General features: G+C 45.4%; 1 protein-coding gene across 1 annotated transcript; it reads right to left on the bottom strand.

Moving 5' to 3' along the window:
- Window positions 1–10903: 10903 nt before the first annotated feature.
- On the bottom strand, window positions 10904–12694 carry LOC134410679 (selenoprotein M-like; the record flags this gene model as incomplete). The annotated part of the gene is made up of 2 exons (XM_063144083.1): window positions 10904–11147; window positions 12623–12694. Coding segments are annotated over 2 exons (270 nt in total), but the record flags the coding sequence as incomplete, so codon positions are not given.
- Between the last annotated feature and the right edge of the window lie 15267 nt (window positions 12695–27961).

Genomic DNA, 27961 nt, shown 5'->3' with positions numbered 1-27961 from the left:
AGCCCTGATGTTGCCAAAAGAATTGGCGAATTTGTCTACAAACAAGCTGCCATGATTGGAGCTAGCCCATTTCTCAGTATTTGAATCCACCTTATGAAAAAGAAGACTTGGAATTAGCACAAGAACTCAAAGCTTTCAAGAACCCAGAAAGATGATTTGTTACCCCTGATGTGCCAAGAATCATCATGACCACCCTGTTTAAAGACCAGGTGTTTAAAGACCTCACAAGATGGACATTGATTAGCCTCTTCAATGACTGAAAGACTTTTTGAGAACCATGATCAGCCAAGGAATATAAATAAATGCTCAGTGAATTGTTTTTACTGGCCTCATTTGTAAATGCATCAAAAGAAAAGCCCCTGCAGACATGGACTTGTTGTCCTTTTTTAAGGAATCCAGATTGACTTTGTTGAAATGTAAAAGTTTTTTTGAATACCTACTTGTTTTTGTTGACTAACTGACTGGTTAAGAAGAAGTTTTTTTCTTGCCTGAAACCATAGAATCAGATCTAGAAAGCTATTTTACTTCTTAGGTAGTGCAGAACATGGCAAAAGCCCTATAAATAAACTGGCGCCTCCATACCTATGGAGACTCCAGTCGGGTAGGCAGGTAGAGTGAATAGGACCCTGAAAAGAGACCCTAGCAAAACTTAAATTAGACATTTCCTTGAAATGGGTGGATGTATTTCCAATTGCATTGTCAAAAGTCAGAAAAAGTCTTAAATTGTTTCATTTTGAACTAATGTTTGGCTTTTCCCCTCAGGTTTTAGTGGGGGAACAAGACAAATAAATAAATGGGAATTGGGGAGTGTTTTATTCCAAGAATATGTAACTGCCCTGCAGTTTTCTTTTTCAGCTCCAGCGTTACGCTGTACCTTTCCAGAGATTGTCATTAGAAGAACCCTATCCACCTGTTCCAGACTGCCTGCTCAAAAGTAGAACCCTAGAAGTGAAAAAGGCCTTACTGCTTTGTACTTGTAAGCGAAATTATTAGAAACAGATAAATGGACACATTGTTCTAAAATAAAGCCTCCCCTGGCCCCGCGTGCCAGAAGGACACAGGCAAAGCAACGGCCATCTGCCTTCTGGTGCACCGGAAGCCGCCTGAAGCACAGGCGAAGAAACCAGCACGGATCAACCTAAGTACTCAGCCCAACATTGAAGGGACACTAAAGTTAAATTTGATAAGTAAAACGAATGAGCTTACATGATAAGACACAGGCATGCCTACATCATTCACACGTGGGTCTCAAAATAAAAACACGGAGAAGCTTTCACGGCTGATCAAAGCACTAAAAGGAGAACGAAGCCTGCCTTTTTTGATGGCAAAGATTCGGTGCACAAATCAAGCCAAGCATCCGGGATTTGTGGGCTTTCAAAGGCACACGGCGTAGGCTTTTCGCAGAATACGAGAAACCACCCACCACCCACAGAAGAATCCTACTAGGTGCTGCTAGACCCTTTGTTGCTACGCCTCGAACAGGGCTGCTCTTCTGGATTTATTTTTTGCAGAGATTCAACCCCAGATTCCTGTGCACATCTCCGTTTTAAGGAGGCTTGCGTAGGAAAATGATCCCGTGTCTTTCCAATGTACTGTCTGCAGTGAGCTAGGGTGGCAAAAGCAAGGGTTTGGAATCTCCCCCCTTCCCCATCCCCACCCCCCGATTCTACAGGTTGTTTGGGTCCTAACTCCAATAATGATCTTCCTTCAATGAGCTTTAAAGTATGTTTCTCTTTCAATTTCCACTCTGATGTCATTTGTGTTTGGTCAAAAGCAGTGGAACACAGCTTTACTTTGTACACACACATATGGGTCCTTGTAGGGCAGCCTTCCTCAACCTGGGGCGCTCCAGATGTGTTGGACTGCATCTCCCAGAATGCCCCAGCCAGCTGCTGGGGCATTCTGGGAGATGCACTCCAACACATCTGGAGCGCCCCAGGTTGAGGAAGGCTGTTGTAGGGGGTGGCAGCAGCAGGGGCCCTGACATCACACCTGTAGCAGACCCCATAAACCTTCTTGGCAACCCTGCAAAGCTGGCCATGGGGTTGGGGGGTTAGGAGGAGCACCAAAGGACACCTCACCAGGGCAGTGCTTTTCCTAGGACCAGCTCTGATGTGACTGTTGTGATTTGATTCAGGGGCAAAATTGTCTCCAGCCGTTGCTAGGGGTGGGAGGCCAACTGACTATTCTGCTTAAAGGCCCATGTTCAGTGGCACATCCAGGCCCGTCTCGGATGCTGATGGCCCTTTTTAAAAACCCCAGGCTGCCATGAATCCACTAGGCTTTAAGGCAACCTTCCTCCCCAATGCTCGTATCCCTCCAGATGAATTGGACTGAAAGCTTTATCACACCAGCGTTATACTGTGCAGTCACTGCGAATTGCATGCAAAGGACTCAGAAGTTTTCCACCTTATAATCTGCTTTAATTGTGAAGGACTCCCGTGCATCCTGCCTTAATTGTGATATAAAGCCAAAAGATTTGCCGTATTTAGCTAGGGTGACCATATGAAATGAAGGCCAGGGCTCCTGTCTTTTTAACAGTTGCATAGAAAAGGGAATTTCAGCAGGTGTCATTGTTATATATGGAGAACCTGGTGAAATTCCCTTTTCTTCACAACATTTAAAGCTGCAGGAGCTATACTAGTGACCAGATACAAAAGTGGGCAGGACTCCTGCAGTATGTCAGTAAGAATAAAAGAGAATTATTTTAAAATTATATGGAGGTGGTACCTAACCCCGGTTAGATTGAATAAGATAAATAATCAGCATTCAGCAAATTGTTGGAGAGGATGTGGGGGGAAAGGAACATATTTACATATGTGGTGGGAATGCAAATATGTACAAAAATTGTGGAAGATGGTGTTTTTGGAGATTGAAGAAATTGTGGGAATGAAGATAGAACGAACACCAAAAGTTGCATTACTGTCACTATTTGAAGATTTAAAATGTAAAAAAGAAATTAAGGAATTAATAATGAATTTGCTGACGGCAGCAAGATTGATTGTAGCTAGGAACTGGAAGATTCAAGGGGAATATTCTATTGAAGAATGGTATAAAGAAGTATGGGACATAGCTATAAATGATAAATTGACTTGTAATATTAAATGGAGAAGAGGTATAGCTAAAACAAATGATTTTGAAGGAATTTGGAAACAGTTCCTAATTTTTGTGTTTTCTAAGGGAAGTGGGAAACTGCCAGCAGAAGAAAGTATGAGATTTTGGAATCAGGAATGAGATCCCTTGGTGGGGGGTGCACTTATATGTTAAGTTTGATTATGTTATTAGATATGATATTATGTATTCAATATTTACTCAACATTTATGTAGTATGTTGTTTTCTTTTTATTGTAATGCTGTATGTTTAAGTATTGTAGAAAATAAATAATAATAATAATAATAATAATAATAATAATAATAATAATAATAAAGGACTCCTGCAGCTTTAACTGTTATGATGAAGAGGAAAGTTCACCAGGGGCTGCATGCATAAAAATGACACCTGCTGAAATTCCCTTTTCAATGCAACTGTTAAAGGTACAGGAGCCCTGTCCTCCTTTTCATATGGTCACCCTAATTTAGCCCCTACTTTTTGAGCGTATGTTCCGAGCTGCTGCTGGGGTGCAGGAGCAGGATTTTAAAGAAATGCTTACATCTGCGTAAGCTTTAAAGACAAAGACACCAAAATTGGCACAGTAATAGATATTAGGGAGAGCTTTAAGCATACCAAATTTGAATTGGATTGGGTTATCCGTTGATTTTTTTGATTTTTTTTTTTTTACATTTCCCCCCTTAAACGCACTTCCTGTTATGCAAAGGATTGTTGTCACCCGGTAGCAAAAACAACAACAATGGCAAAAGCTTAGCACTACGGGGATAATCCGAGGGAAGCAGGTACGTGGGATGAAGCTATGAAACTCCCATCATGCCCAGACAGCCCAGCCAATGGTTATGTGGCTGAGAATGATGGGAGATGGAGTCCAACATCTCTCACGAGTACCAGGCTAGGGAACGCTATCATAAGATGATGCAAGGTTTATTTATTTATTTATTTCATTTCATTTCTATACCGCCCAATAGCCTGGGCGGTTCACAAAAATTAAAACCATGAAGAGCATAATAAAACAACCAACAATTTTTAAAAACACAAATACAAAATACAATATAAAAAGCACGACCAGGATACAACCACACGGCAAAAATTGATAGGGGTTAAAATATGAAATTAAAACAGCAGTGTTTAAATTTAAGTTATTTTAGGTGTTAAAATACTGAGAGAATAAAAAGGTCTTCAGCTGGCGACGAAAGGAAAACAATGTAGGTGCCAAGCAAACCTCTCTGGGGAGCTCGTTCCACAGCCGGGGTGCCACAGCAGAGAAAGCCCTCCTCCTAGTAGCCACCTGCCTCACTTCCTTTGGCAGGAGCTCACGGGGAAGGACCCCTGTGGATGATCTTAAGGTCCGGGCAGGCACATATGCGAGGAGGCGTTCCTTCAGATAACCTTCAAATAGCAACAAAGTTGTTTCTTGGGGTAGCTCTAAAGTCACCAATGTGGTTCCTGTGGGCACTAAGATGCCCCAGCCCTTCTCTTCATGCCCACCAGGCTAAACAAAACATAAGCCAGCTGCACCGGTGTTCTAATTCCCACTGTGTTTTGAGACTTTTCCCCTTTATCAGGGGCCACTGAAACACCTAACATAGTGGTTCCCAAAGTGGGCGGTACCGCCCCCCTGGGGGCGGTGGGATTGCATAGGGGGGCGTTAAGAGGAAAAGGGGCGGCAGGGGGGCGCTCGAGGTGGTCTATCCAGAAGGTACTAAAATAGAGTAACTAGAGACCCCCAGGGAAAATCTCTAAATCTGTGCAAGTCCGTCTAAACCTTCTCTAAATCTGACCGGGAAATGGACGCCCCCTGCAGCTTTTCCAGGATGAAGTCTGAAGTCTCGCGCGCTTTGAGTCTATGAGATAGGCGGTGGGGGAGCGCTTTCGCGCCAGACCAGCCGAGGCCACGTGCGTCGCAGAGAAGGCGGCACCTTCGAAAAGGGCAGCTTCAAAGAGGCGGTGACTGGGCAGTTGCTTCCGAGAGGTGGTGGGGGCTGCAGCAAGCGAGGCTGCTTGGAAGCTGCTGCAGGAGGAGGTTTGCATTAGAAGAGCTGTTAATGGGAGCGATAAGAAATTCTCGTGACTTAAATTAGTCAGGATTAACTTAAATCCCCGTCACTTAAATGGGTCTACTCTCAGACTTACATTAGTGTTTACCCTCTGTTCTAATGGCAACCAATGGGTGCCGAGGGCACACAACTACAACGAGGTACAATATACTGAATAATATTAACAACAGTGTGTGTGTGTGTGAGATAGAAATCTCAATAATTTTTTGTGTCTTTTTGTTTCTTAATTTGCCATAAAGTTCTTTCCACAGAATAACAAAATGTCACAATGTTTTTTCAACTGACATAAATTTATTTCAATAGGCTTTCAATGTTCTTTCTAGGCTTTTTTTTTAACATCAAGTTCTTTCAATGGGCTTTTTTGAACATCAAGTTCTTTCCATAGGCTTTTTTACATAGATTTTTTTCGATAAGCTTTTAAACTTTTTTTAAACCTAATTTTCTTTCAGTAGGCTAAATATTTTTCAATAGGCTTCTTTAACATAGATTTCTTTCGATAAGCTTAGACTTTTTAAACATAATTTTCTTTCAATACACTAACATACTTTCAATAGGCATAGGTATTTTTCAATAGGCTTCTTTATGTTAAAAAAAGCCTATTGAAAGAAATTTATGTTAGTTCAAAAAACATTGTGACATTTTGTTATTCTGTCGAAAGAATTTTATGGCAAATTAAAAACAAACACAAAACCCCATTTATTGAGATTTCTACCACCCCGGTTGTTAATATTAGTCAGTATATTGCACCTCATTGTAGTTGTGTCCCCTCAGCACTCATTGGTTGTCATTAACTTATCAACTACTGCCTTCTTTAATTTTGTACTCTCTGTTCTAAACCACCTATTTGCTGTTGTGAGAGCATATCTCACACTACAACTTTTCTAGGAGCAGTTTGAGGTGTAAATACCAGATACAGCAGATGTCCTACTATAATGGACTTAAAACAGGGGAAATGGCTCTTAATAAAAGGGTCAAGTGTATTTGGTGACTGCATCACACAAGCACAGAAATTCGCTTGCAGCATCTCAAAAGACAGAAACAGTGTGGAGTCTAGGTTAGAGTATCAAACTAGGACTGGAGGAACCCAGGTTCAAACCTCCATCTCAGCCATAAAGCTCATTGGGGCAGTGACTATGTCTCAGCCTAACCTACATCACAGGGTTGTTGTGGTTCTCCTCCGTCCCATTTCAGTTAACCTCAAAGCTGTTGCCTTGAGCTCCCTGGGATAAAGATGGGGCATCAGTACAATAAACAAACAAACTATAAATAAAATAAATATAGCTCTTAAGGCTGCAAAGCTGATCTTGAAAGTGAATTCAAATGCTGCCTGATGACATTATAGATAGGTCTGCAGCATTCTGTATTCTAATCCCCCTGAATAATTTTGACATTATTCCAATCATATTTAATGATTAAATTCTTTGTTTTAGATTAGAATAAAAATGACAGAAGCAGGGAAATCAAAAAAAGAAATGTAGACAATATAGCTTGGGATATCTTAAGTATGGATTGATACCAGCACCAACAAACCAGCAGCTGCCCACGTGCCTGTTATGTGAAAAGGTGTTTTCTAATGAGGCAATGGAGCCTTCCAGACTGCAAGAACATTTAAAGAATGCACATCCTGACTAGGCAGATAAGAACGTAACTTTTTTCAATCACTTCGTGACAAATTTCAAAAGCGGCCAACACTGTTAAATACGATTCACAATGTTTCACAACAACAAACTGATGGTTTGCGTGCATCATACAACATCTCCTTGGTGATTGCTAAGTCAGGAAAGCCGCATAAAATCGGTGAAGAACTCATCCTACCAGCAGTTAGTGAGGTTCTGAGTACTGTTTTGCATAAGTCACCACATGATATAATGAAAACGATTCCTCTCAGCAACGATTCAGTGCAAAGACCCATCGATGAAATGGCTGAGAATGTGGAAGATACACTGTGCAGCACACTAAGGACAACAGAATTTGCATTACAGCTGGACGAGTCAACTTTACCAGGCAATGAATCTTTGCTTCTCGCTTATGTGCGTTTTATAAAAGACGGGAGTTTGGCTCAAGAGTTGTTATTTGCAAGGCAACTAAAAACCGATACTAAAGGGGAGTCAATATTTCGTGTGGTTGAGGAGTCCTTCAACGAAAAGGAAATTCCACTTAATCACATACTTGCTTGTGCAACTGATGGAGCACCATCAATGACTGGTCGCTACCGTGGGTGTGTTGCTTCCTTGAAAAAATCAGTGCCCAATATCTTTACTTGAAAAAATATTTACTTGAAATCTTTACTTGAAAAATCTTTACTTGAAAAAATCAGTGCCAAATATCTTTACTTGAAAAAATCAGTGCCAAATATCTTTACTATTCACTGTGTCATTCATCGCCAACATCTGGTTGCAAAAAACCTCAGTGGTCGCCTACACAATTCATTACACACTGTCATTACTGCAGTGAATAAAATTAAAGCCCAGGCTCTCAATGATCGACTATTCCGGGTGCTCTGTGCTGAGAATGATGAAGACTTTGAACGTTTGGTGCTTCATACTGAAGTTCGTTGGCTATCAAAAGGAAACTGTTTGAAACGCTTTTACAACCTTTTTGACACTGTTGTGGAGTTTTTTGAAGGCACGAATGCTTTGCTCAGTAATGACCTCAAAGACATCAGGCATGACATTGCTTATTTGTCTGAACTATTTGCAGAGTTCAATGCAATGAATGTGCAGTTGCAAGGAAATGACACCAATCTTATTAAGGCCAAATCCGTCGTATCTACATTTATTGCAAAGTTAACTCTATTCAAGCGCAATATAGGCCGTCGTGAGCTATACCAATTTCCAAGCTTGTCTGAGCTAGAACAGAAAGGCGGGATACAAGATGACGATCTGCAAGTTTATTGTGACCATTTAAATATGCTGCATGAAGATATGTCTGAGCGATTCAAGGATCTTCTTATGATGGAAATTCCAGACTGGGTGATAAATCCATTTTCAGATGTTGAGGAAGTTGGAGTAGTGGAGGAAGAACTAATTGAGCTACAAAATGACATTGAGCTGAAGCCAAAGTTTAAGAAATCGTACCAGGAGTTTTGGTTACAGAAGGACATTTCTGATCGCTATCCTGCACTATGGAGAGTGGTTCAGAAGCTCCTGGTTGCATTTCCAACATCATATTTGGTGGAACGTGGTTTTAGTGTGGTCTGCCTACTTCTTTCCAAACAAAGAAATTGACTCCAGATTACTAAACGTGGTGATTTAAGACTCATGTATCACTTCATCAAGCCCATCCATCACATTAAGAATTTACAGAATAGTGAGGTATTCTACCCTAGTTACTAAATGTGGTATCTAATATCCTTGCTTAATGACTATCAGACTTTGAAAAGATGATATCACTGGATAAAGTTCATCAATTATGTTCAATTGAATAAATAAACTAAAAAATGTAATTAGATTTTGAATAAATATTCAATTAATTGTTACTGTTTTGAATTTTATTGTTATTATCTTCCTTAGTGGGTCGTCGAAAACCACTATTCTGAATAATGATTTTTATAGGGTAGGGTAGGGGGGCACTGGGCATGAGTTTGTGGAACCAAGGGGGCGGTGACCTGAAAAAGTTTGGGAACCACTGCAATGTGTTTGTCACATTTCCCCCTCCCCCGGTCTTGAATCCCCCCCCCCCAATACATACTGTATAAAAAACTTGGGACTCAATAATACTCCAATGCACTTTCATAGTCCATGAAAGCTTATGCCAAAATAAATGTGTTCGTCTTTAAGGTGTTAGAAGACTTTGCTTTTTGGTGCACTAAACTAATATGGCTACTACCTAGAACTTATTCAGATATATTGCCCATCTTAGCCCAAGGGCTATTGGGGCAGGTAGCAAAGAGCTCCACCCCCTCCTTCCTGCGGAACAGAATGACAAAAGAAGCAGCTTTAGACCAGATCAGAGGTTGCTCATCTGGCCCAGTATTGCCTACTCTGGATGGCAGCAGCCCCCAGGGTTTTGGCGCGGGCGGGCGGGCGGGCTTCCCTATCCTTTAAACTGGAGCTGCTATGGATTAAACCTGCATGCAAAGATGTTGCGTTCATTTTGCTCTGGTTTCTTAACTTCATCCTGAGTTCTGCAGCCTGGACGGATCAGGAATTCGTCAACCAGCTCAGAGCCTAATTTTGGCAAGGTTGCAAGGAAAGGAATTCCGTTACGGACAAGGAATAATAACCCCTTTCTGGTTATTACGAGGGCATCCTGGGCAGATTTCGTTAGAAGTCACGACAGGGTACATGTTGGACTAACGCCAATTAGGGCTTTGTAGATGGTAACCAGCACCTGGAATTATACCTGGAAGAGAACGGGATAGTGCCATCCCCCCTCCCCCTAGATGTGTTGAACTGCAAGCCCCATCATTCCCAGCCAATAGAAGCATTGGCCATGCTGGTGGGGAAAGATGGGCATTGCAGCATCCCAACACACCTGGAGGGCACCAGGTTGGGGAAGGCTGCTCTACAGCAAGGCCCAACAACTCACGATCTTAAGCACCCGAACTGTAGAAAGGTAACAGCAGACAATGGATAAAGGCAATTTTATTGTTTAATGCACAGTTGATGAGGATTTGGGGACCTGAACATGTTTCCCAGCATGCCGTGCTCCCCAAGCCTGATGGGACGTTACCTATCCACCCTCGGCACCGAGAGCTTTCAGCAGAGGGCTTCATCCTGTCCCATGCAGGCGGGGTGCTGCTGCAGGGAAAATACGACGGCTTGTTCTGGGCACAGGGCATGAGCGGCGGCTGGAGAAAGCCAGAGTGCTAGCCGGGAGGCCTCTGCTAATGAGCGGTGAGCTACTGAAGCTCAGTAAACCGGCCGGCCGGCCAGCCACAGAGTAATCCCTGGACAGAAGTGGGGCTGGGACATGGCTTTGCCCCACAAGAAGTGCTTACCATGAGCCAGAACTCAGGTGCAGCTTCTTCCAGACTTTTTGTTATGCCTATTCCCTCGAAAACCCGCCTTGTGTTGGGGCTGCGTGGAGTCCGCTTAAAAAAGAAGTAAAATCCAGCTCCTGGAACGGTAAAAATTGGATTCTGGAATCTGTATAAATAATGCCAATGTACCTGATTTCTCTGATTTTGCCTATCTTACTGGTTCTGTTATCTTGCATAACCTTTTTCTGGTGGTAGTTTGGGGGCTGAAGAGCTAAAGTGTTCCACGTGAACCACTGCAAACCTCCTGGCCTCTGGAGACTTCTAGCATGCATCGTCTGGGTGCTTTGAACTATGCCTGTTCGTCAGTGAGGGACAGAAAACCATTTTTTTTTTAAAAAAAGGAGGCAGGTTCTGTAGATCCTGCCATGCGCGCGTTCATCTGTCCACACTCGGCACCAAGAGCTTTCAGACCTGCTGCGGCATTTGCAGGGCTGTGTGTTTGCTCCTGGAGAGCAGAGTAGCCGAAGAATGTGGCAGAGACTAAAGAATCCACCGCTTTTGTTTTTAAAGCAAGTTTCTGTCCCTCATTGTTGTGAAGAGATACTTGGAAGCAGCTGGATCAGGATGGACAATTCCAGATGTTTTTGGCCTAGAACTTCCATGATCCCTCATCCTTGGTTATACTTTCCAGGGCTGATGGGAGTTGTAGGCCAAAACATCTGGAGGCCCACAAGGTGCCCACCCCTGATGGAGAGGATGCCTTGCTGGAAGTCTTAAGAGGCTGCAAGTTCCGAAGGCCAGCAGTCTCTCACGCCTTGCCGACACACACAACCCCTGCAGTTTTCAAAGGCACCCAGATTTACAGTTCGCTGCCCTTCGCCCCTTTCCTCTCTGCCGCCTGTTCTCTCTGGGATTCTTCTGAGGCAGGCAGAGGCTTCGCGGGGGCAAGCTGGAACTCTTCCGGAACAGGTGAGTCGCGCGTCTCCTTCCGGTAGAACCCCAACTCTTTCACCAGCCGGTTGATCTCTTCCCGGGACATTTCAGCCAATGGAATTCTCTGCAAAATAAATGCAGGCGCCGGGGCTCACCACGGATCCTTGGCACGTGGCTACAAACTGCGGCAAGCCGGCCTGGCCTGGCCTCAGGGCATGCTAGGTGCTGCGCAGCCAGCTCTGCCTGAGACCCGAGCAAGGCTGAAATTTTGGAGGTGGACTCCAGAAGAAAAGCCCCTTTTTTCTTCTTAGAAGAAAAAAATCATGTAGAATTCTCCCCCTTTGGCCTAATTTATACGGCAACTTTTAGGGTTTAATCCTACGCATGTTTAGACAGGCAAGAGTCCCACCTTTGGATATCTTCCGCATCTTGGATAGCTCATTTAGAGTTCTGAAGGGTTCTGAACGAAACCCGAAGTGGATTCGCAGCCCCACTGACATCGGAGCCACCAGCCTCCACTGGAATTCATTCTAATGTAGGTAAAACATCACTGGCTGCACACAAGAGGAAGGCTTGGGGGAACCTCAATCTTTGCAATCGGACAAAAAAAGGTAAGGAGAAAACCTCCAAGGGGGCAGCCATCCCCCGCCCCACCGGCCACAAATATCCCACTGCGTAGTCCGCATGCCCAGTGGCCACAGCACGGTGAAAGGGGAAGTGAGACAAAGCATTTCTTCACAAGGCTTTCATTGCATGTTCATGATTCGTCACTCATGGAAGTTTGCCGGTCCTTTACACGACATCATCAACTTCCAAAGTATGACCTGCACTTTCTGACTTTCTCCTGCTTTCAAAAGATCAGCATTAACCGATAAGGGACGTTAATCCAATATATGGGCAGTGTGTAATAACGGTGTTGTGCTATAATCACAGCACCATCTAGTGACTGTAAAATGAAACCTATGGAACTGAATTGAGAAAGGAAGTCATACTCAATTCAAAGCACATGTCTGCCCAAGTAATTGAGCCGATTGTAATCCTGCAAAGAACCTGGAAGCAGAAAGCCACGGTAAGGAGGCAGGATTTCAGCGTCATGTCATGTACTCCAAAGAAAAGAAGGGTAAGAAATAGAACAGAACATCTTGAAGGCTCTCCCATACTAGAGGCATTCAAGAGGCAGCAGGGATGCTTTAGGGTGGATTCCTGCACTGAGCAGGGGTTGGACGCGATGGCCTTAGGCCCCTTCCAACTCTACTATTCTATGATTCTATGAAGGGGAGTGCAACATTTTGTGCCAGGTCCCACTTGTTTGCTTAACGCCATTCACACAGTTTCTACTGGCAGTTTCTAATGGTGTCAAGCTTTGCGTGGCATGGCCGTAAAATGGGTTACAGTGGATGCACGCAGTGGAGGCTGGTGGCTCCGATGTCAGTGGGGCAGTGAATCCGCTCTGGGTTTCAGTCAGAACTCTAAGAAGCTATCCTTCGCCAACTTTAGAGTACTGCCTGATTTGGATTGAAACCCAAGTGGATTCACTGCCCCACTGACATCGGAGTCACCAGCCTCCACTGCCTGCAAGAGTTCAGCATTCTGTCTTACCTGCAACTCTTCATACTTAAAGTTGAGCAGCACCAGTTCGGGATCCGCTCCAGCCAGGTGTTTCAGGACAAGGTTGTGGCTGGAAGAGATCGTTAAGGAACCTGACAGGCTGGAGTTATGGGAGGGGTGGCAACAGCGCTGCCGTTTTCTTCTTCTTCTTCCTATGCCAGCCGGGAAGTTGAACAAATCAGTACTTCGGCCTCAGGCAGACTTCTCCAATCCCAATGCCCACCCAATGTGTTGGACTACAACTCCTATTATCCCCAGCCAGCACAGCCAATTGGGGATGGTAGGAGTTGTAGTCCAACACAACAGGAGCACCGCCAGGTTGGGGGAGGTTGGCTCAAAGGTACTGCAGGATCTGTCGGCTTTAGGTTCCTAGGGCAGAGACGGAGAATTGCAGGATGTTCCTTTTAAAAGGCTGTTTTGCATTTTGGACCACCATGCTGGAGTCAATACACGCCCCCCCCCATTCCCACCCCTCTGCCCCTGTTGTTAGCACGGAGTCACGGCTGCCCCAGACAGCCCCATGCCAACAACTGGTGCAGAGCTAGAAAGTATTTATGGAATAAAAGTCCTAGGTCTTTTATAAAAGTCCTAGGTCAGCTTCCTTTTGTATCACGGACTGTTTTCTCACGGCACAAGGCAGGAGACGCCACCCTTCCTTCGCATCTAAACAGGGCCCTGCTGGATCAGGCCGAGGGTCCACCCCGTTTCCCATAGAGGCCGGCTAGAGGCCGCCCTGTCCTGCTTGGGGACTCTTCAGGGGCAAGAACCCGACTCCCAGGGCCGTCCCCCAATAACCGTCTATTTGGAAACATACGTCTTCTGAGCCTCGTAAACCATGATCCAAGTTAAAACAATATATAATTTAAAAGCAGCGTCAATGAAGGTGCTCCTTACCTTCTAGCCTTCAGAAGACCATTGGCTCCTAGGGGGAAAAGCAGAGAAAAGGGGGCATTAGTGGCAGAGCACTGGAATTTCTCTGTGCCCCACCGTCCCACCTCCCTCAAGGAGGGGTGCAGCCCTGCCTGTGAAGGGCGGAGGGCTGAGAGAGGCCAAACCTTTACTTACCGGGACGATGGGGGCAGCAAAGGCAGGGAGAGGAAAGGAGGGGGCTGGACTCGTGTCCATCGGTTCCTAGGATGACAAGGAGAGAAATGTACAGTTAATGACAGGGACCCAGACGATCCCTGTACCCCCCACAGCCCCACATGGCCTACGGAGCTCCAGCCCTGCCTGTCGAGGCAGAGCTGAGCCAGGTTGAATTCTTCCTTACCTGAGGGGGGGAAGACGAAAGGACAAAGGTGGCGGGTCGGATTAGGGAAGGTCGGAGGGAGGGCGCAGGGGAGGTATCCATGGGGACCTAGGACGAAAAAGAAAAATGCAGTTAATAGGAGGGCAGCAGGTGACCTCTGCAGCCCTCAATCCCGCACCCCTTAAGGCCCTGCCTGTCCAGGAAGAGCGGAGGCAGGGTCAACATTTCCTTACCTGAGGGGGGGAAGACCAGGGAGGGAAGAAGGTGGCAGGTAGGATGAGGGAAGGACGGAGGGAGGGTGGGGGAGTCGTATCCATTGGCTCCTAGGACGAGAAAGAGAAAGGTGTGACATTAATTGGAGGGCCCCAGCCGTCCCCTGCACCCCACCCTCCCGCCTGCCTTAGGGAGGGGGGCAGACTTTGGCCTGGAGGGCCTCAGCAAGGGGCACTCTTAGCAAGGGGGCGTCCTCCCCCCTGGCCCTGTCCTCCTCCTGTTCCCCTCAGCCCTCCAAACCCAGGGACCACCCCTCCAGTCCCTGATCTCCCCCCTCTCCTCGCTCTGGCCTCCTCCCTCCACCCTCACTGGGCATGGGCCCCTCCTTACCGGCCATGCTTGTTTCCTCCACGCCATCCTTGTTTGCTATGAACGTGGAGATTCCGCGCCAGGCCAACGGTCTCCTGCAGCGTCTTTTGGAACTCTCCGTAATCTGGAAGCTAGAAGGCGGCCATTGTGACAGTGCCATGGGCCAGGCCCAACTGAGCTGGCGAACTGGGACCTCGAAGCCAGCACCTGTGAACTGGCCTTCAGGACTCGAGCAGGGAGGGTCTCCTGGGATAGGGAGGAGAGTCTCCGGGTTTGAAAGAGGTGGATGAATCCACCGGATTTCACATTGGAAAAGGAGCTGAGACGTAGGAGAATTTGGTGGAAGTTTGCAAATCACTCGAAAATGCCCTGTTCCAGCCCCTGAAGCCAAGCATGAAGGGGAGCACGTGTTCTCCGAAAATGCCAGCAAAGTCCCGAACTTGTGTTTGGGAAACGTGCACTTGAAGAAAGGCACTCTGTTTTTAATGCCCTCTCTTGAAGACTCCCATGTTCATGTTATATACAATGAAGGAAAAATGCACCCTTTTGAGAAATGCACCCAGAAATGCACTTTCCCCATTTGAAGAAACCCAGAGAAAGAAAAGGCCCAAGTCAGAAGAGGGGCACGCGGAACCCAGCTCTGAAGTGACGTCTGGAGAATGTCGGTGACTCCCAAGATCTCTGGTGCTCCATCCCTAAAAGGCCGCGGTGATTCATCCCGACACGTTGTGGCGACAACTCGGAGTTCTCGTCCGTTGTGGACCTGGAGGGCTGGGCAGGCTGTACGTTGCATGGTTTCAGCATCTGGCTCTTTTCAGAGTTTAATCAGGTGTTTGTGAATAAAGAAATTCACAGAACAAACAGGTGTATGCACATTTACTCTGCATGATTTAAAATGCTGCAGAGTCTAAGGCCATAGCTAGACCTAAGGTTTATCCCTGGATTGTCCTGGGGTCAAACCTGTTCACCAAGGTGACACACAGGAGATCCAGTGCTCAGGCAGGGGCGAACCCTGGATGATCCCAGGATAAACCTTAGGTCTAGCTGTGGCCTATGTCTCCTTGGGGCGGAAGTTCACGGAGAATGCTCTTTGCACCTGGAGGCCAGAGCACACCTGTGCCTGCAGCCCCAGCACAGCTTGAATCTTTTCCTTGCAAAGGGGGAACCTGTGGAATTGCTGTGGGGCAGGCTGTGCTGGGACAGGGCTGGGAAACAGAGCAAGAGAATTCCCTTGGAGCAGTGGAGGTGAAGATGGTCAGAGGGAGGGAGGGATTTGTGTGCCCCCAATTCCTTCTCTTCCGAGAGCATCCTTGGGGCTCAGATCTGCTCAGAGCAAGTCATCCAGTGCCTGGAAGAACGTGCCCCCATTTCTAGGCAGGTGTGTTTAGCGGTTTTATTCCTTTCTCAAAGGCAGGCAGTCTGCACATGCACATTCACCCACTGAATTCCTCCAGGTTGGGGCTGACAAGGTGTGATGGCATGGGATGCTGCGACCTTGATGAAGCTAAGCGGGTCTAGGCCTGGTCAGTTTCTGGAAGGGTGACTACCAGGGAACCCCATGTACATTGATTCCTGCATTGAGCAGGGGGTTGGACTCGATGGCCTTGTAGGGCCCTTCCAACTCTATGATTCTATGTCCTCCGCAAGAGATCCTGGGTGGGCAAATCTCCTGGGCCGTTCTCCCAATCTGGGTGACCTTGCCCTTTTCTAACATCGTAAGAAGAGCCCTGTTGAATCAGACCAAGGGTCCATCTAGTCCAGCACTCCCTTCACACCTTGGCAAACCAGCCACCGGCCAAGGATGAACAAGCAGGACAGGGTGCAACAGCACCCTCCCAGGAACTGGTGTATACTGGCTTCCTGCCTCGGATATTGGAGGTGGCACATTGCTGTCAGGACTAGCAGCCATGGATAGCCTTCCCCTCCAGCAATTGACCCCCCCCAAAAAAAAACCCTTTAATGCCATCCAAGCTGGTAGCCATCCCTATATCTTGTGGTAGTGAGTTCCAGAGTTTAACTATGCACTGTTCTTTTTCTGAATTTATTCCTGCAGATCTCGAACCCCTGGTGGCGGATGGCTTGAGGGTCCCTCTCAGGGTGGAAGTGAGATTATGGTGGTGGACAAAGGAGCTCTGGCTCTCATGTGCTTTTGCTGTTCCTTCCGCAAGGAAGCATCCGTGCGCACTGGGCATGGGAGACGGACAGGCACAGCCCCGCCAGCGGGAACCCAGCCGGCCCAAGCGCCAGTACAATCAGGCCTCTGGATCCCAAGCATCGTAGGTCCATCAGGTGCTGCCACAGAAGGGCTAGTGGTCGCGCTGGGAAGTAGTTAGGGTGACACTATGGAAAGGAGGACCGGGCTCCTGTATCTTTAACAGTTGTATTGAAAAGGGGATTTCAGCAGGTGTCCAGAATCAGCTGCATCTCTGTCCTATTCCAAGGCTTTGAAAGCTCAGCGTGAGTCAGTGCATTTCTCACTAAGGGCAGTTAGTGGCCCCACCCCCGCCATGCTCAGTGTATCCTTGGACACTTTAGAGAAGGCCGCGCAGGGGCACGGAGAGGAAGGAAGACGGGCTTCAGTGGGGTGTGTGAATGACCCTGGGCTAATCTCCCCCTGCAGCCCTCTCAGTATGGAAGAGGGATGCTCCTGAAGGTTCCCGCCTCCACGGCCGCCACTCACGGGGCACACGCCACTGTTGGTTACTGCAAGTACAGGAGCGTTGTTGCGTGAGCCCGTGTGCGACATTAGGCCACCCCCACATGTGTAGGGGTAGGAGTGGGCGGGGCTAGGCAGGTGACGTTTAGATGTGCTCTCCTCAGCATTGCGCACTGCCGCGTCACAGCTGGCTACGGGGCAAATGCGTATGTTTTTAATGACTCAGGAGCCATGCGCACGAGCGCAGACACGCAGCAACACATGGGCGCCTCTACCTCTGCTGTGTTTCTTGGAAGGAACATGCGCTCCAGCGCAGAGCTATGCTTGTATTCAAAAAACAAGAAGAAAGACACTCGGTGGTGAAACACACCGATCCCCATCCCAAATATGTCGTGGAAATAGGGGAAGGGACACAACAAAAGCCATCAGGGATGTTCCGGTGTTTCATAGAATCATAGAACAGCAGAGTTGGAAGGGGCCTTCAAGGCCATGGAATCCAACCCCCTGCGCAGTGCAGGAATCCTCCTTGAAGCATCCCTGACAAGCTGCCTCTTGAAGGGCCTCCAGTGTGGGAGAGCCCACGACCTCCTGAGGTCATTGGTTGCATTGCTGGTCGGGCTTCGCTTTCCTGTTTTTGACACCCTTTGCTTCTTTCCGAGGCGCGTCTGCAGGGAGTGCGCGGTGTCCTGTTTTTCTTCCTTGTTCCCTTGATTTTCAGCCGGAGCAAATTCCCCTGTGCTCCCCTCAGAAATGGCACGGCATCCCCTTGATGTCAGGAGAGTCCTGAAGGTTTATAGAGGCAGAGCCACACCTCTTTGTCAGACAAATGCCCTGTTGGGGGTCATTCCGTCCTGCTGCTTTGAGACAGAAGGTTTCCAATGCCGCTCGGAGGAGACGGCTAAAGGCTTGTCTTTGCCTAGTCTACGCCTGCCTTGAGTGCTCTTAAGCCACCAATGTCTTTGCCCATCCCACAAGAGCAGCCAATGACCTCAGCAGCTTTCCCCCCTTGATCTTCCGCTGCCTGAGATTCGTAGCGCAGCTCCCTGTTCAAACCGTAGCACCGAAGCTGGGCAGACGGGGGCAGAGTTGGCAGGGGGGCTGTGATTTGGAGGGGGGCTACTCCGAGTCCCCCTGGGCAAAGTGGCTTGATTTTTCTGTTGCCGATGATGAATTTGCCCAAAGAAAAGCACGTGAAGCATTTCGGAGTGTGAAGAAGTCGTGGCTTATATACCTCTTGCATAAAAGCGCTTCCGTTAGCTTTTTCATAAATCATTCGAGGTCATACGTGTTTAGAACTGATAAAAAAAGGACTTCATGAGCAGTTTGACATGGGGCCTACATTTCCCGTCTGTCCCGGGCCTACGGCCAGCTTTGCCCAGCCCGGCGTAGCACCTTTGCTAAACATTGCGAGCTCGGCTTCTGTGCCTCTGTGGTAGCGGCCTGCGGATGGCATGTCTTCCCAGCCATGAAGCAGCTACTACTCTTTTGGATCCTGCCCTAAAGGGTCAAGCTTTGGGATGTCCAACCTGATGTACTGTTTTCACGCACAAGAGAAAATACTGTTGGTCACTTACCAAAAAGGGATATCTTTGAGTATGCGAAACAGTACATCAGGGCCACACCCTAACCTCAGATTTAATATTTCCACTTCTTTCTCCATTAGTCCAACTTCACCTGATGCACCGTATCCAGTTCTGGGCACTATAATTTAAGAAGGATGTGTTAGCAGAAGTCTCTCCATTTTTAACAGGAAACTGTAAAGTAGCCATCATATTGCAGGCAAAATGTCAGAATGTCATGTATGCGAAAATATCTCCTTGTGTGCATCCTTGCATCTGTCTTATCTAATATAAACAAGAGCTCCGGCTCCAGTCCTCCTGTGTCAAAGTTAACTTTTTGTAACTTACTGTAAGGCCAAAGGTATTGTTTATAGAACAGAGAGAATTGTTTAGCATAATTAGCTATGCCCCAGTGTTATGTTCTGATTGGTTTATGCTGCTACTGGGCCCTGCCCCTTGCAGGCTTCAAATGCTGTGCTGAATTCCCAATGTCTTTGTCTGATTGCTCCCTTTGAAGAGACCAGACCTTGATTACTAATCAATAAAGCGCTTTCGAACCCTCTGTCGCTGGAATGGTGGAGTCTTGCTTAGGGGCTGTTTGGATTTCGTCCCTGGGTGAAAGAACCTTGATCTAACAAATGGCGCCTGACTCGGATGTAACCCAGAGTCGGATCTGTGCCTGCCAGTGGAACGAAGGCCTAGATTGAGGGAGCGATCGCCAAGAGATTTCTCTTGCCTCTAGTAGGTTGAATCGTGCACTGTGCAGACATGGAGACCGAATTGACGGGACCATTCGAGTCAAGGTTACAAAACCGACTCCACCCCGACAGATGGAAGGGAACAGGCAACAACAAATTGCAATCAGACGTGATAAGAAAGGGCGAAGACGGGAGATGGCTATTTGATGAGTAAAAAGCCCCCCCATGGACCCCAAGTGACAGGGAAATGAGGGAGTGGGTGATAACTCTGTAGACCTCAGAAATGGGAAGCTTATAATCTGTATTGGAAAAGAGTCCCCAAGCCCATTGGTTGTTGTCTTTGGGAAAGCTTTCATTGAAACTGAAATTGAAATTGAAACGGTGTATGAATGAGTTTAAAAAAATGTTTTGTGAACGTGTTTTTATGTTAGATTGCCCCCTTGTGGATCTTTTGATCCAAAGTTAATTTCAGCTGTGTCATCAGAATCAATTTGCAAACATAGAAATGTAGTTAAGAAATGTACCTCTCAAAGGATCCTTGAGTGTTGGAATGTGAATTACAGAAAAGTTAATGTTTGTGTTAAAAGTAGAAGAAAAAGAATTGTCAGTTTGTGTTTCCACCCGGCCCAAGTGAAAGAAATTTGAAGCTTTTGTTTCCCTCCTACGGATCCCCTTTTGCAGAAGTTTGCTTCTTCTTCTGTGCTTAGCAGCTAGAGATAAGCAGAAAGAATGTTTTGTTTTCAGTGAAAGTAGTACTTTGTGTATTTTGTCTTTCATAAACCTCAGAAATGTAGAAAATGTAGAACCCCACTTTCACAGAAGAAATGTCTTCCATAGCTTTGAAGATTCACTGCCTGAGTTAAAACTCAAGTCCTTGTAAGCACAAATAGTGCAGACGTTTTGTCAACCGTTTTGCCAAGAGGAGAGAAAGATCAGAGGAAAATGTATAAAGTGGAGAGGAAAAAAGAGAGAGAGAGAGAGAGAGAGAGAAAGATGTGCTAATGTAGAACGAAAATGAGACTGAGAAAGTTGGTTTGAAAGACTTTTAGAAATGTTGTTTTGAAAAAGATGTGGTAAAGTGTAAAGTATTTGAAGAGAAGAGGTGAAACAGGAAAGTGTTTGAAGGTTAGTGTACGTGGCATGGTTTTTGACCAGAAGGAAAAAGGGGGGTGAAGCCCTGCCTTGAAAAAGTTAGTGAATGGACAATCTTGCGCCCTCTGCTGACGAAAATTGGAAATCCTGAATTGCTGTATTTTTGTGTGTGTTTTGAATATTATGTTCTGAAAATTGCCCAGTGGCTCTTTTGGGCAAGGATATTCTTATTGCAGGCCCAAATTTCCTTTGGCCTAATAGAACATTTGAAATGCTTTGAGCCCTGAGCCTGAGCACTAAATGCAACTACAACAGAAGCCTAAAAGTACCCCTGTGTCCCTGCGTCAGTATCCTTTGAAATTAGAAGCCAGAAGAAGAATACAGCTATTTATTGCTTTTTAAAAATGGACTTGTGAAATAATTCAAGCAATTAAAAACTCCAGCTTGCATTACTGTTTGCACAACCAGCCTCAGGTGTGCTGTGCCAAAAAGTGGCACAGACCAGTGGAGTACAGTGGAAGAAGCTGACACCTGAACCCCATCTGCCAGTCCAGATATGAGATCAACCTCCTCATGGACCCAAGGCTCGCCTTATTGAAACCTGCCACGTTGATACCTGAACTACAAAGAAAAGAAGACGTTCCAGAGCATGAATGCCTTGAAGTCTTGCAATTTGGCACCAAACCTCGCCCAGACCTATATGATGACCTCGAGTTGTTTACTGATGGATCCAGCTACAATTGTACAACAAGCAGCTGAACTCGTAGTATGCACAGAAGCCCTGATGCTTGTTTCAGGCAAAAGACTATATTTACTGATTCAAAATATCACATGGACAGATTTGGAAAGAAAGAAGATTTGTGACTGCCAGTGACCCATGGAGATCTGTTAGAAGCCCTGATGTTGCCAAAAGAATTGGCGAATTTGTCTACAAACAAGCTGCCATGATTGGAGCTAGCCCATTTCTCAGTATTTGAATCCACCTTATGAAAAAGAAGACTTGGAATTAGCACAAGAACTCAAAGCTTTCAAGAACCCAGAAAGATGATTTGTTACCCCTGATGTGCCAAGAATCATCATGACCACCCTGTTTAAAGACCAGGTGTTTAAAGACCTCACAAGATGGACATTGATTAGCCTCTTCAATGACTGAAAGACTTTTTGAGAACCATGATCAGCCAAGGAATATAAATAAATGCTCAGTGAATTGTTTTTACTGGCCTCATTTGTAAATGCATCAAAAGAAAAGCCCCTGCAGACATGGACTTGTTGTCCTTTTTTAAGGAATCCAGATTGACTTTGTTGAAATGTAAAAGTTTTTTTGAATACCTACTTGTTTTTGTTGACTAACTGACTGGTTAAGAAGAAGTTTTTTTCTTGCCTGAAACCATAGAATCAGATCTAGAAAGCTATTTTACTTCTTAGGTAGTGCAGAACATGGCAAAAGCCCTATAAATAAACTGGCGCCTCCATACCTATGGAGACTCCAGTCGGGTAGGCAGGTAGAGTGAATAGGACCCTGAAAAGAGACCCTAGCAAAACTTAAATTAGACATTTCCTTGAAATGGGTGGATGTATTTCCAATTGCATTGTCAAAAGTCAGAAAAAGTCTTAAATTGTTTCATTTTGAACTAATGTTTGGCTTTTCCCCTCAGGTTTTAGTGGGGGAACAAGACAAATAAATAAATGGGAATTGGGGAGTGTTTTATTCCAAGAATATGTAACTGCCCTGCAGTTTTCTTTTTCAGCTCCAGCGTTACGCTGTACCTTTCCAGAGATTGTCATTAGAAGAACCCTATCCACCTGTTCCAGACTGCCTGCTCAAAAGTAGAACCCTAGAAGTGAAAAAGGCCTTACTGCTTTGTACTTGTAAGCGAAATTATTAGAAACAGATAAATGGACACATTGTTCTAAAATAAAGCCTCCCCTGGCCCCGCGTGCCAGAAGGACACAGGCAAAGCAACGGCCATCTGCCTTCTGGTGCACCGGAAGCCGCCTGAAGCACAGGCGAAGAAACCAGCACGGATCAACCTAAGTACTCAGCCCAACATTGAAGGGACACTAAAGTTAAATTTGATAAGTAAAACGAATGAGCTTACATGATAAGACACAGGCATGCCTACATCATTCACACGTGGGTCTCAAAATAAAAACACGGAGAAGCTTTCACGGCTGATCAAAGCACTAAAAGGAGAACGAAGCCTGCCTTTTTTGATGGCAAAGATTCGGTGCACAAATCAAGCCAAGCATCCGGGATTTGTGGGCTTTCAAAGGCACACGGCGTAGGCTTTTCGCAGAATACGAGAAACCACCCACCACCCACAGAAGAATCCTACTAGGTGCTGCTAGACCCTTTGTTGCTACGCCTCGAACAGGGCTGCTCTTCTGGATTTATTTTTTGCAGAGATTCAACCCCAGATTCCTGTGCACATCTCCGTTTTAAGGAGGCTTGCGTAGGAAAATGATCCGTGTCTTTCCAATGTACTGTCTGCAGTGAGCTAGGGTGGCAAAAGCAAGGGTTTGGAATCTCCCCCCTTCCCCATCCCCACCCCCCGATTCTACAGGTTGTTTGGGTCCTAACTCCAATAATGATCTTCCTTCAATGAGCTTTAAAGTATGTTTCTCTTTCAATTTCCACTCTGATGTCATTTGTGTTTGGTCAAAAGCAGTGGAACACAGCTTTACTTTGTACACACACATATGGGTCCTTGTAGGGCAGCCTTCCTCAACCTGGGGCGCTCCAGATGTGTTGGACTGCATCTCCCAGAATGCCCCAGCCAGCTGCTGGGGCATTCTGGGAGATGCACTCCAACACATCTGGAGCGCCCCAGGTTGAGGAAGGCTGTTGTAGGGGGTGGCAGCAGCAGGGGCCCTGACATCACACCTGTAGCAGACCCCATAAACCTTCTTGGCAACCCTGCAAAGCTGGCCATGGGGTTGGGGGGTTAGGAGGAGCACCAAAGGACACCTCACCAGGGCAGTGCTTTTCCTAGGACCAGCTCTGATGTGACTGTTGTGATTTGATTCAGGGGCAAAATTGTCTCCAGCCGTTGCTAGGGGTGGGAGGCCAACTGACTATTCTGCTTAAAGGCCCATGTTCAGTGGCACATCCCTGTCTGCCATCCAGGCCCGTCTCGGATGCTGATGGCCCTTTTTAAAAACCCCAGGCTGCCATGAATCCACTAGGCTTTAAGGCAACCTTCCTCCCCAATGCTCGTATCCCTCCAGATGAATTGGACTGAAAGCTTTATCACACCAGCGTTATACTGTGCAGTCACTGCGAATTGCATGCAAAGGACTCAGAAGTTTTCCACCTTATAATCTGCTTTAATTGTGAAGGACTCCCGTGCATCCTGCCTTAATTGTGATATAAAGCCAAAAGATTTGCCGTATTTAGCTAGGGTGACCATATGAAATGAAGGCCAGGGCTCCTGTCTTTTTAACAGTTGCATAGAAAAGGGAATTTCAGCAGGTGTCATTGTTATATATGGAGAACCTGGTGAAATTCCCTTTTCATCACAACGTTTAAAGCTGCAGGAGCTATACTAGTGACCAGATACAAAAGTGGGCAGGACTCCTGCAGTATGTCAGTAAGAATAAAAGAGAATTATTTTAAAATTATATGGAGGTGGTACCTAACCCCGGTTAGATTGAATAAGATAAATAATCAGCATTCAGCAAATTGTTGGAGAGGATGTGGGGGGAAAGGAACGTATTTACATATGTGGTGGGAATGCAAATATGTACAAAAATTGTGGAAGATGGTGTTTTTGGAGATTGAAGAAATTGTGGGAATGAAGATAGAACGAACACCAAAAGTTGCATTACTGTCACTATTTGAAGATTTAAAATGTAAAAAAGAAATTAAGGAATTAATAATGAATTTGCTGATGGCAGCAAGATTGATTGTAGCTAGGAACGGGAAGATTCAAGGGGAATATTCTATTGAAGAATGGTATAAAGAAGTATGGGACATAGCTATAAATGATAAATTGACTTGTAATATTAAATGGAGAAGAGGTATAGCTAAAACAAATGATTTTGAAGGAATTTGGAAACAGTTCCTAATTTTTGTGTTTTCTAAGGGAAGTGGGAAACTGCCAGCAGAAGAAAGTATGAGATTTTGGAATCAGGAATGAGATCCCTTGGTGGGGGGTGCACTTATATGTTAAGTTTGATTATGTTATTAGATATGATATTATGTATTCAATATTTACTCAACATTTATGTAGTATGTTGTTTTCTTTTTATTGTAATGCTGTATGTTTAAGTATTGTAGAAAATAAATAATAATAATAATAATAATAATAATAATAATAATAATAATAAAGGACTCCTGCAGCTTTAACTGTTGTGATGAAGAGGAAAGTTCACCAGGGGCTGCATGCATAAAAATGACACCTGCTGCAATTCCCTTTTCAATGCAACTGTTAAAGGTACAGGAGCCCTGTCCTCCTTTTCATATGGTCACCCTAATTTAGCCCCTACTTTTTGAGCGTATGTTCCGAGCTGCTGCTGGGGTGCAGGAGCAGGATTTTAAAGAAATGCTTACATCTGCGTAAGCTTTAAAGACAAAGACACCAAAATTGGCACAGTAATAGATATTAGGGAGAGCTTTAAGCATACCAAATTTGAATTGGATTGGGTTATCCGTTGATTTTTTTGATTTTTTTTTTTTTTACATTTCCCCCCTTAAACGCACTTCCTGTTATGCAAAGGATTGTTGTCACCCGGTAGCAAAAACAACAACAATGGCAAAAGCTTAGCACTACGGGGATAATCCGAGGGAAGCAGGTACGTGGGATGAAGCTATGAAACTCCCATCATGCCCAGACAGCCCAGCCAATGGTTATGTGGCTGAGAATGATGGGAGATGGAGTCCAACATCTCTCACGAGTACCAGGCTAGGGAACGCTATCATAAGATGATGCAAGGTTTATTTATTTATTTATTTCATTTCATTTCTATACCGCCCAATAGCCTGGGCGGTTCACAAAAATTAAAACCATGAAGAGCATAATAAAACAACCAACAATTTTTAAAAACACAAATACAAAATACAATATAAAAAGCACGACCAGGATACAACCACACGGCAAAAATTGATAGGGGTTAAAATATGAAATTAAAACAGCAGTGTTTAAATTTAAGTTATTTTAGGTGTTAAAATACTGAGAGAATAAAAAGGTCTTCAGCTGGCGACGAAAGGAAAACAATGTAGGTGCCAAGCGAACCTCTCTGGGGAGCTCGTTCCACAGCCGGGGTGCCACAGCAGAGAAAGCCCTCCTCCTAGTAGCCACCTGCCTCACTTCCTTTGGCAGGAGCTCACGGGGAAGGACCCCTGTGGATGATCTTAAGGTCCGGGCAGGCACATATGCGAGGAGGCGTTCCTTCAGATAACCTTCAAATAGCAACAAAGTTGTTTCTTGGGGTAGCTCTAAAGTCACCAATGTGGTTCCTGTGGGCACTAAGATGCCCCAGCCCTTCTCTTCATGCCCACCAGGCTAAACAAAACATAAGCCAGCTGCACCGGTGTTCTAATTCCCACTGTGTTTTGAGACTTTTCCCCTTTATCAGGGGCCACTGAAACACCTAACATAGTGGTTCCCAAAGTGGGCGGTACCGCCCCCCTGGGGGCGGTGGGATTGCATAGGGGGGCGTTAAGAGGAAAAGGGGCGGCAGGGGGGCGCTCGAGGTGGTCTATCCAGAAGGTACTAAAATAGAGTAACTAGAGACCCCCAGGGAAAATCTCTAAATCTGTGCAAGTCCGTCTAAACCTTCTCTAAATCTGACCGGGAAATGGACGCCCCCTGCAGCTTTTCCAGGATGAAGTCTGAAGTCTCGCGCGCTTTGAGTCTATGAGATAGGCGGTGGGGGAGCGCTTTCGCGCCAGACCAGCCGAGGCCACGTGCGTCGCAGAGAAGGCGGCACCTTCGAAAAGGGCAGCTTCAAAGAGGCGGTGACTGGGCAGTTGCTTCTGAGAGGTGGTGGGGGCTGCAGCAAGCGAGGCTGCTTGGAAGCTGCTGCAGGAGGAGGTTTGCATTAGAAGAGCTGTTAATGGGAGCGATAAGAAATTCTCGTGACTTAAATTAGTCAGGATTAACTTAAATCCCCGTCACTTAAATGGGTCTACTCTCAGACTTACATTAGTGTTTACCCTCTGTTCTAATGGCAACCAATGGGTGCCGAGGGCACACAACTACAACGAGGTACAATATACTGAATAATATTAACAACAGTGTGTGTGTGTGTGAGATAGAAATCTCAATAATTTTTTGTGTCTTTTTGTTTCTTAATTTGCCATAAACTTCTTTCCACAGAATAACAAAATGTCACAATGTTTTTTCAACTGACATAAATTTATTTCAATAGGCTTTCAATGTTCTTTCTAGGCTTTTTTTTTAACATCAAGTTCTTTCAATGGGCTTTTTTGAACATCAAGTTCTTTCCATAGGCTTTTTTACATAGATTTTTTTCGATAAGCTTTTAAACTTTTTTTAAACCTAATTTTCTTTCAGTAGGCTAAATATTTTTCAATAGGCTTCTTTAACATAGATTTCTTTCGATAAGCTTAGACTTTTTAAACATAATTTTCTTTCAATACACTAACATACTTTCAATAGGCATAGGTATTTTTCAATAGGCTTCTTTATGTTAAAAAAAGCCTATTGAAAGAAATTTATGTTAGTTCAAAAAACATTGTGACATTTTGTTATTCTGTCGAAAGAATTTTATGGCAAATTAAAAACAAACACAAAACCCCATTTATTGAGATTTCTACCACCCCGGTTGTTAATATTAGTCAGTATATTGCACCTCATTGTAGTTGTGTCCCCTCAGCACTCATTGGTTGTCATTAACTTATCAACTACTGCCTTCTTTAATTTTGTACTCTCTGTTCTAAACCACCTATTTGCTGTTGTGAGAGCATATCTCACACTACAACTTTTCTAGGAGCAGTTTGAGGTGTAAATACCAGATACAGCAGATGTCCTACTATAATGGACTTAAAACAGGGGAAATGGCTCTTAATAAAAGGGTCAAGTGTATTTGGTGACTGCATCACACAAGCACAGAAATTCGCTTGCAGCATCTCAAAAGACAGAAACAGTGTGGAGTCTAGGTTAGAGTATCAAACTAGGACTGGAGGAACCCAGGTTCAAACCTCCATCTCAGCCATAAAGCTCATTGGGGCAGTGACTATGTCTCAGCCTAACCTACATCACAGGGTTGTTGTGGTTCTCCTCCGTCCCATTTCAGTTAACCTCAAAGCTGTTGCCTTGAGCTCCCTGGGATAAAGATGGGGCATCAGTACAATAAACAAACAAACTATAAATAAAATAAATATAGCTCTTAAGGCTGCAAAGCTGATCTTGAAAGTGAATTCAAATGCTGCCTGATGACATTATAGATAGGTCTGCAGCATTCTGTATTCTAATCCCCCTGGGAGCTGTAGTGCTTTTAGAGTAGGTGTTCCATTTTTGGGATGCCACC

This window comes from Elgaria multicarinata, chromosome 18, assembly GCF_023053635.1.
Source record: "Elgaria multicarinata webbii isolate HBS135686 ecotype San Diego chromosome 18, rElgMul1.1.pri, whole genome shotgun sequence".
Lineage (NCBI taxonomy): Eukaryota > Metazoa > Chordata > Lepidosauria > Squamata > Anguidae > Elgaria > Elgaria multicarinata.
The sequence above is the reverse complement of the archived record's forward strand: the minus strand, read 5'-3'. Positions and strand labels throughout refer to the sequence as shown.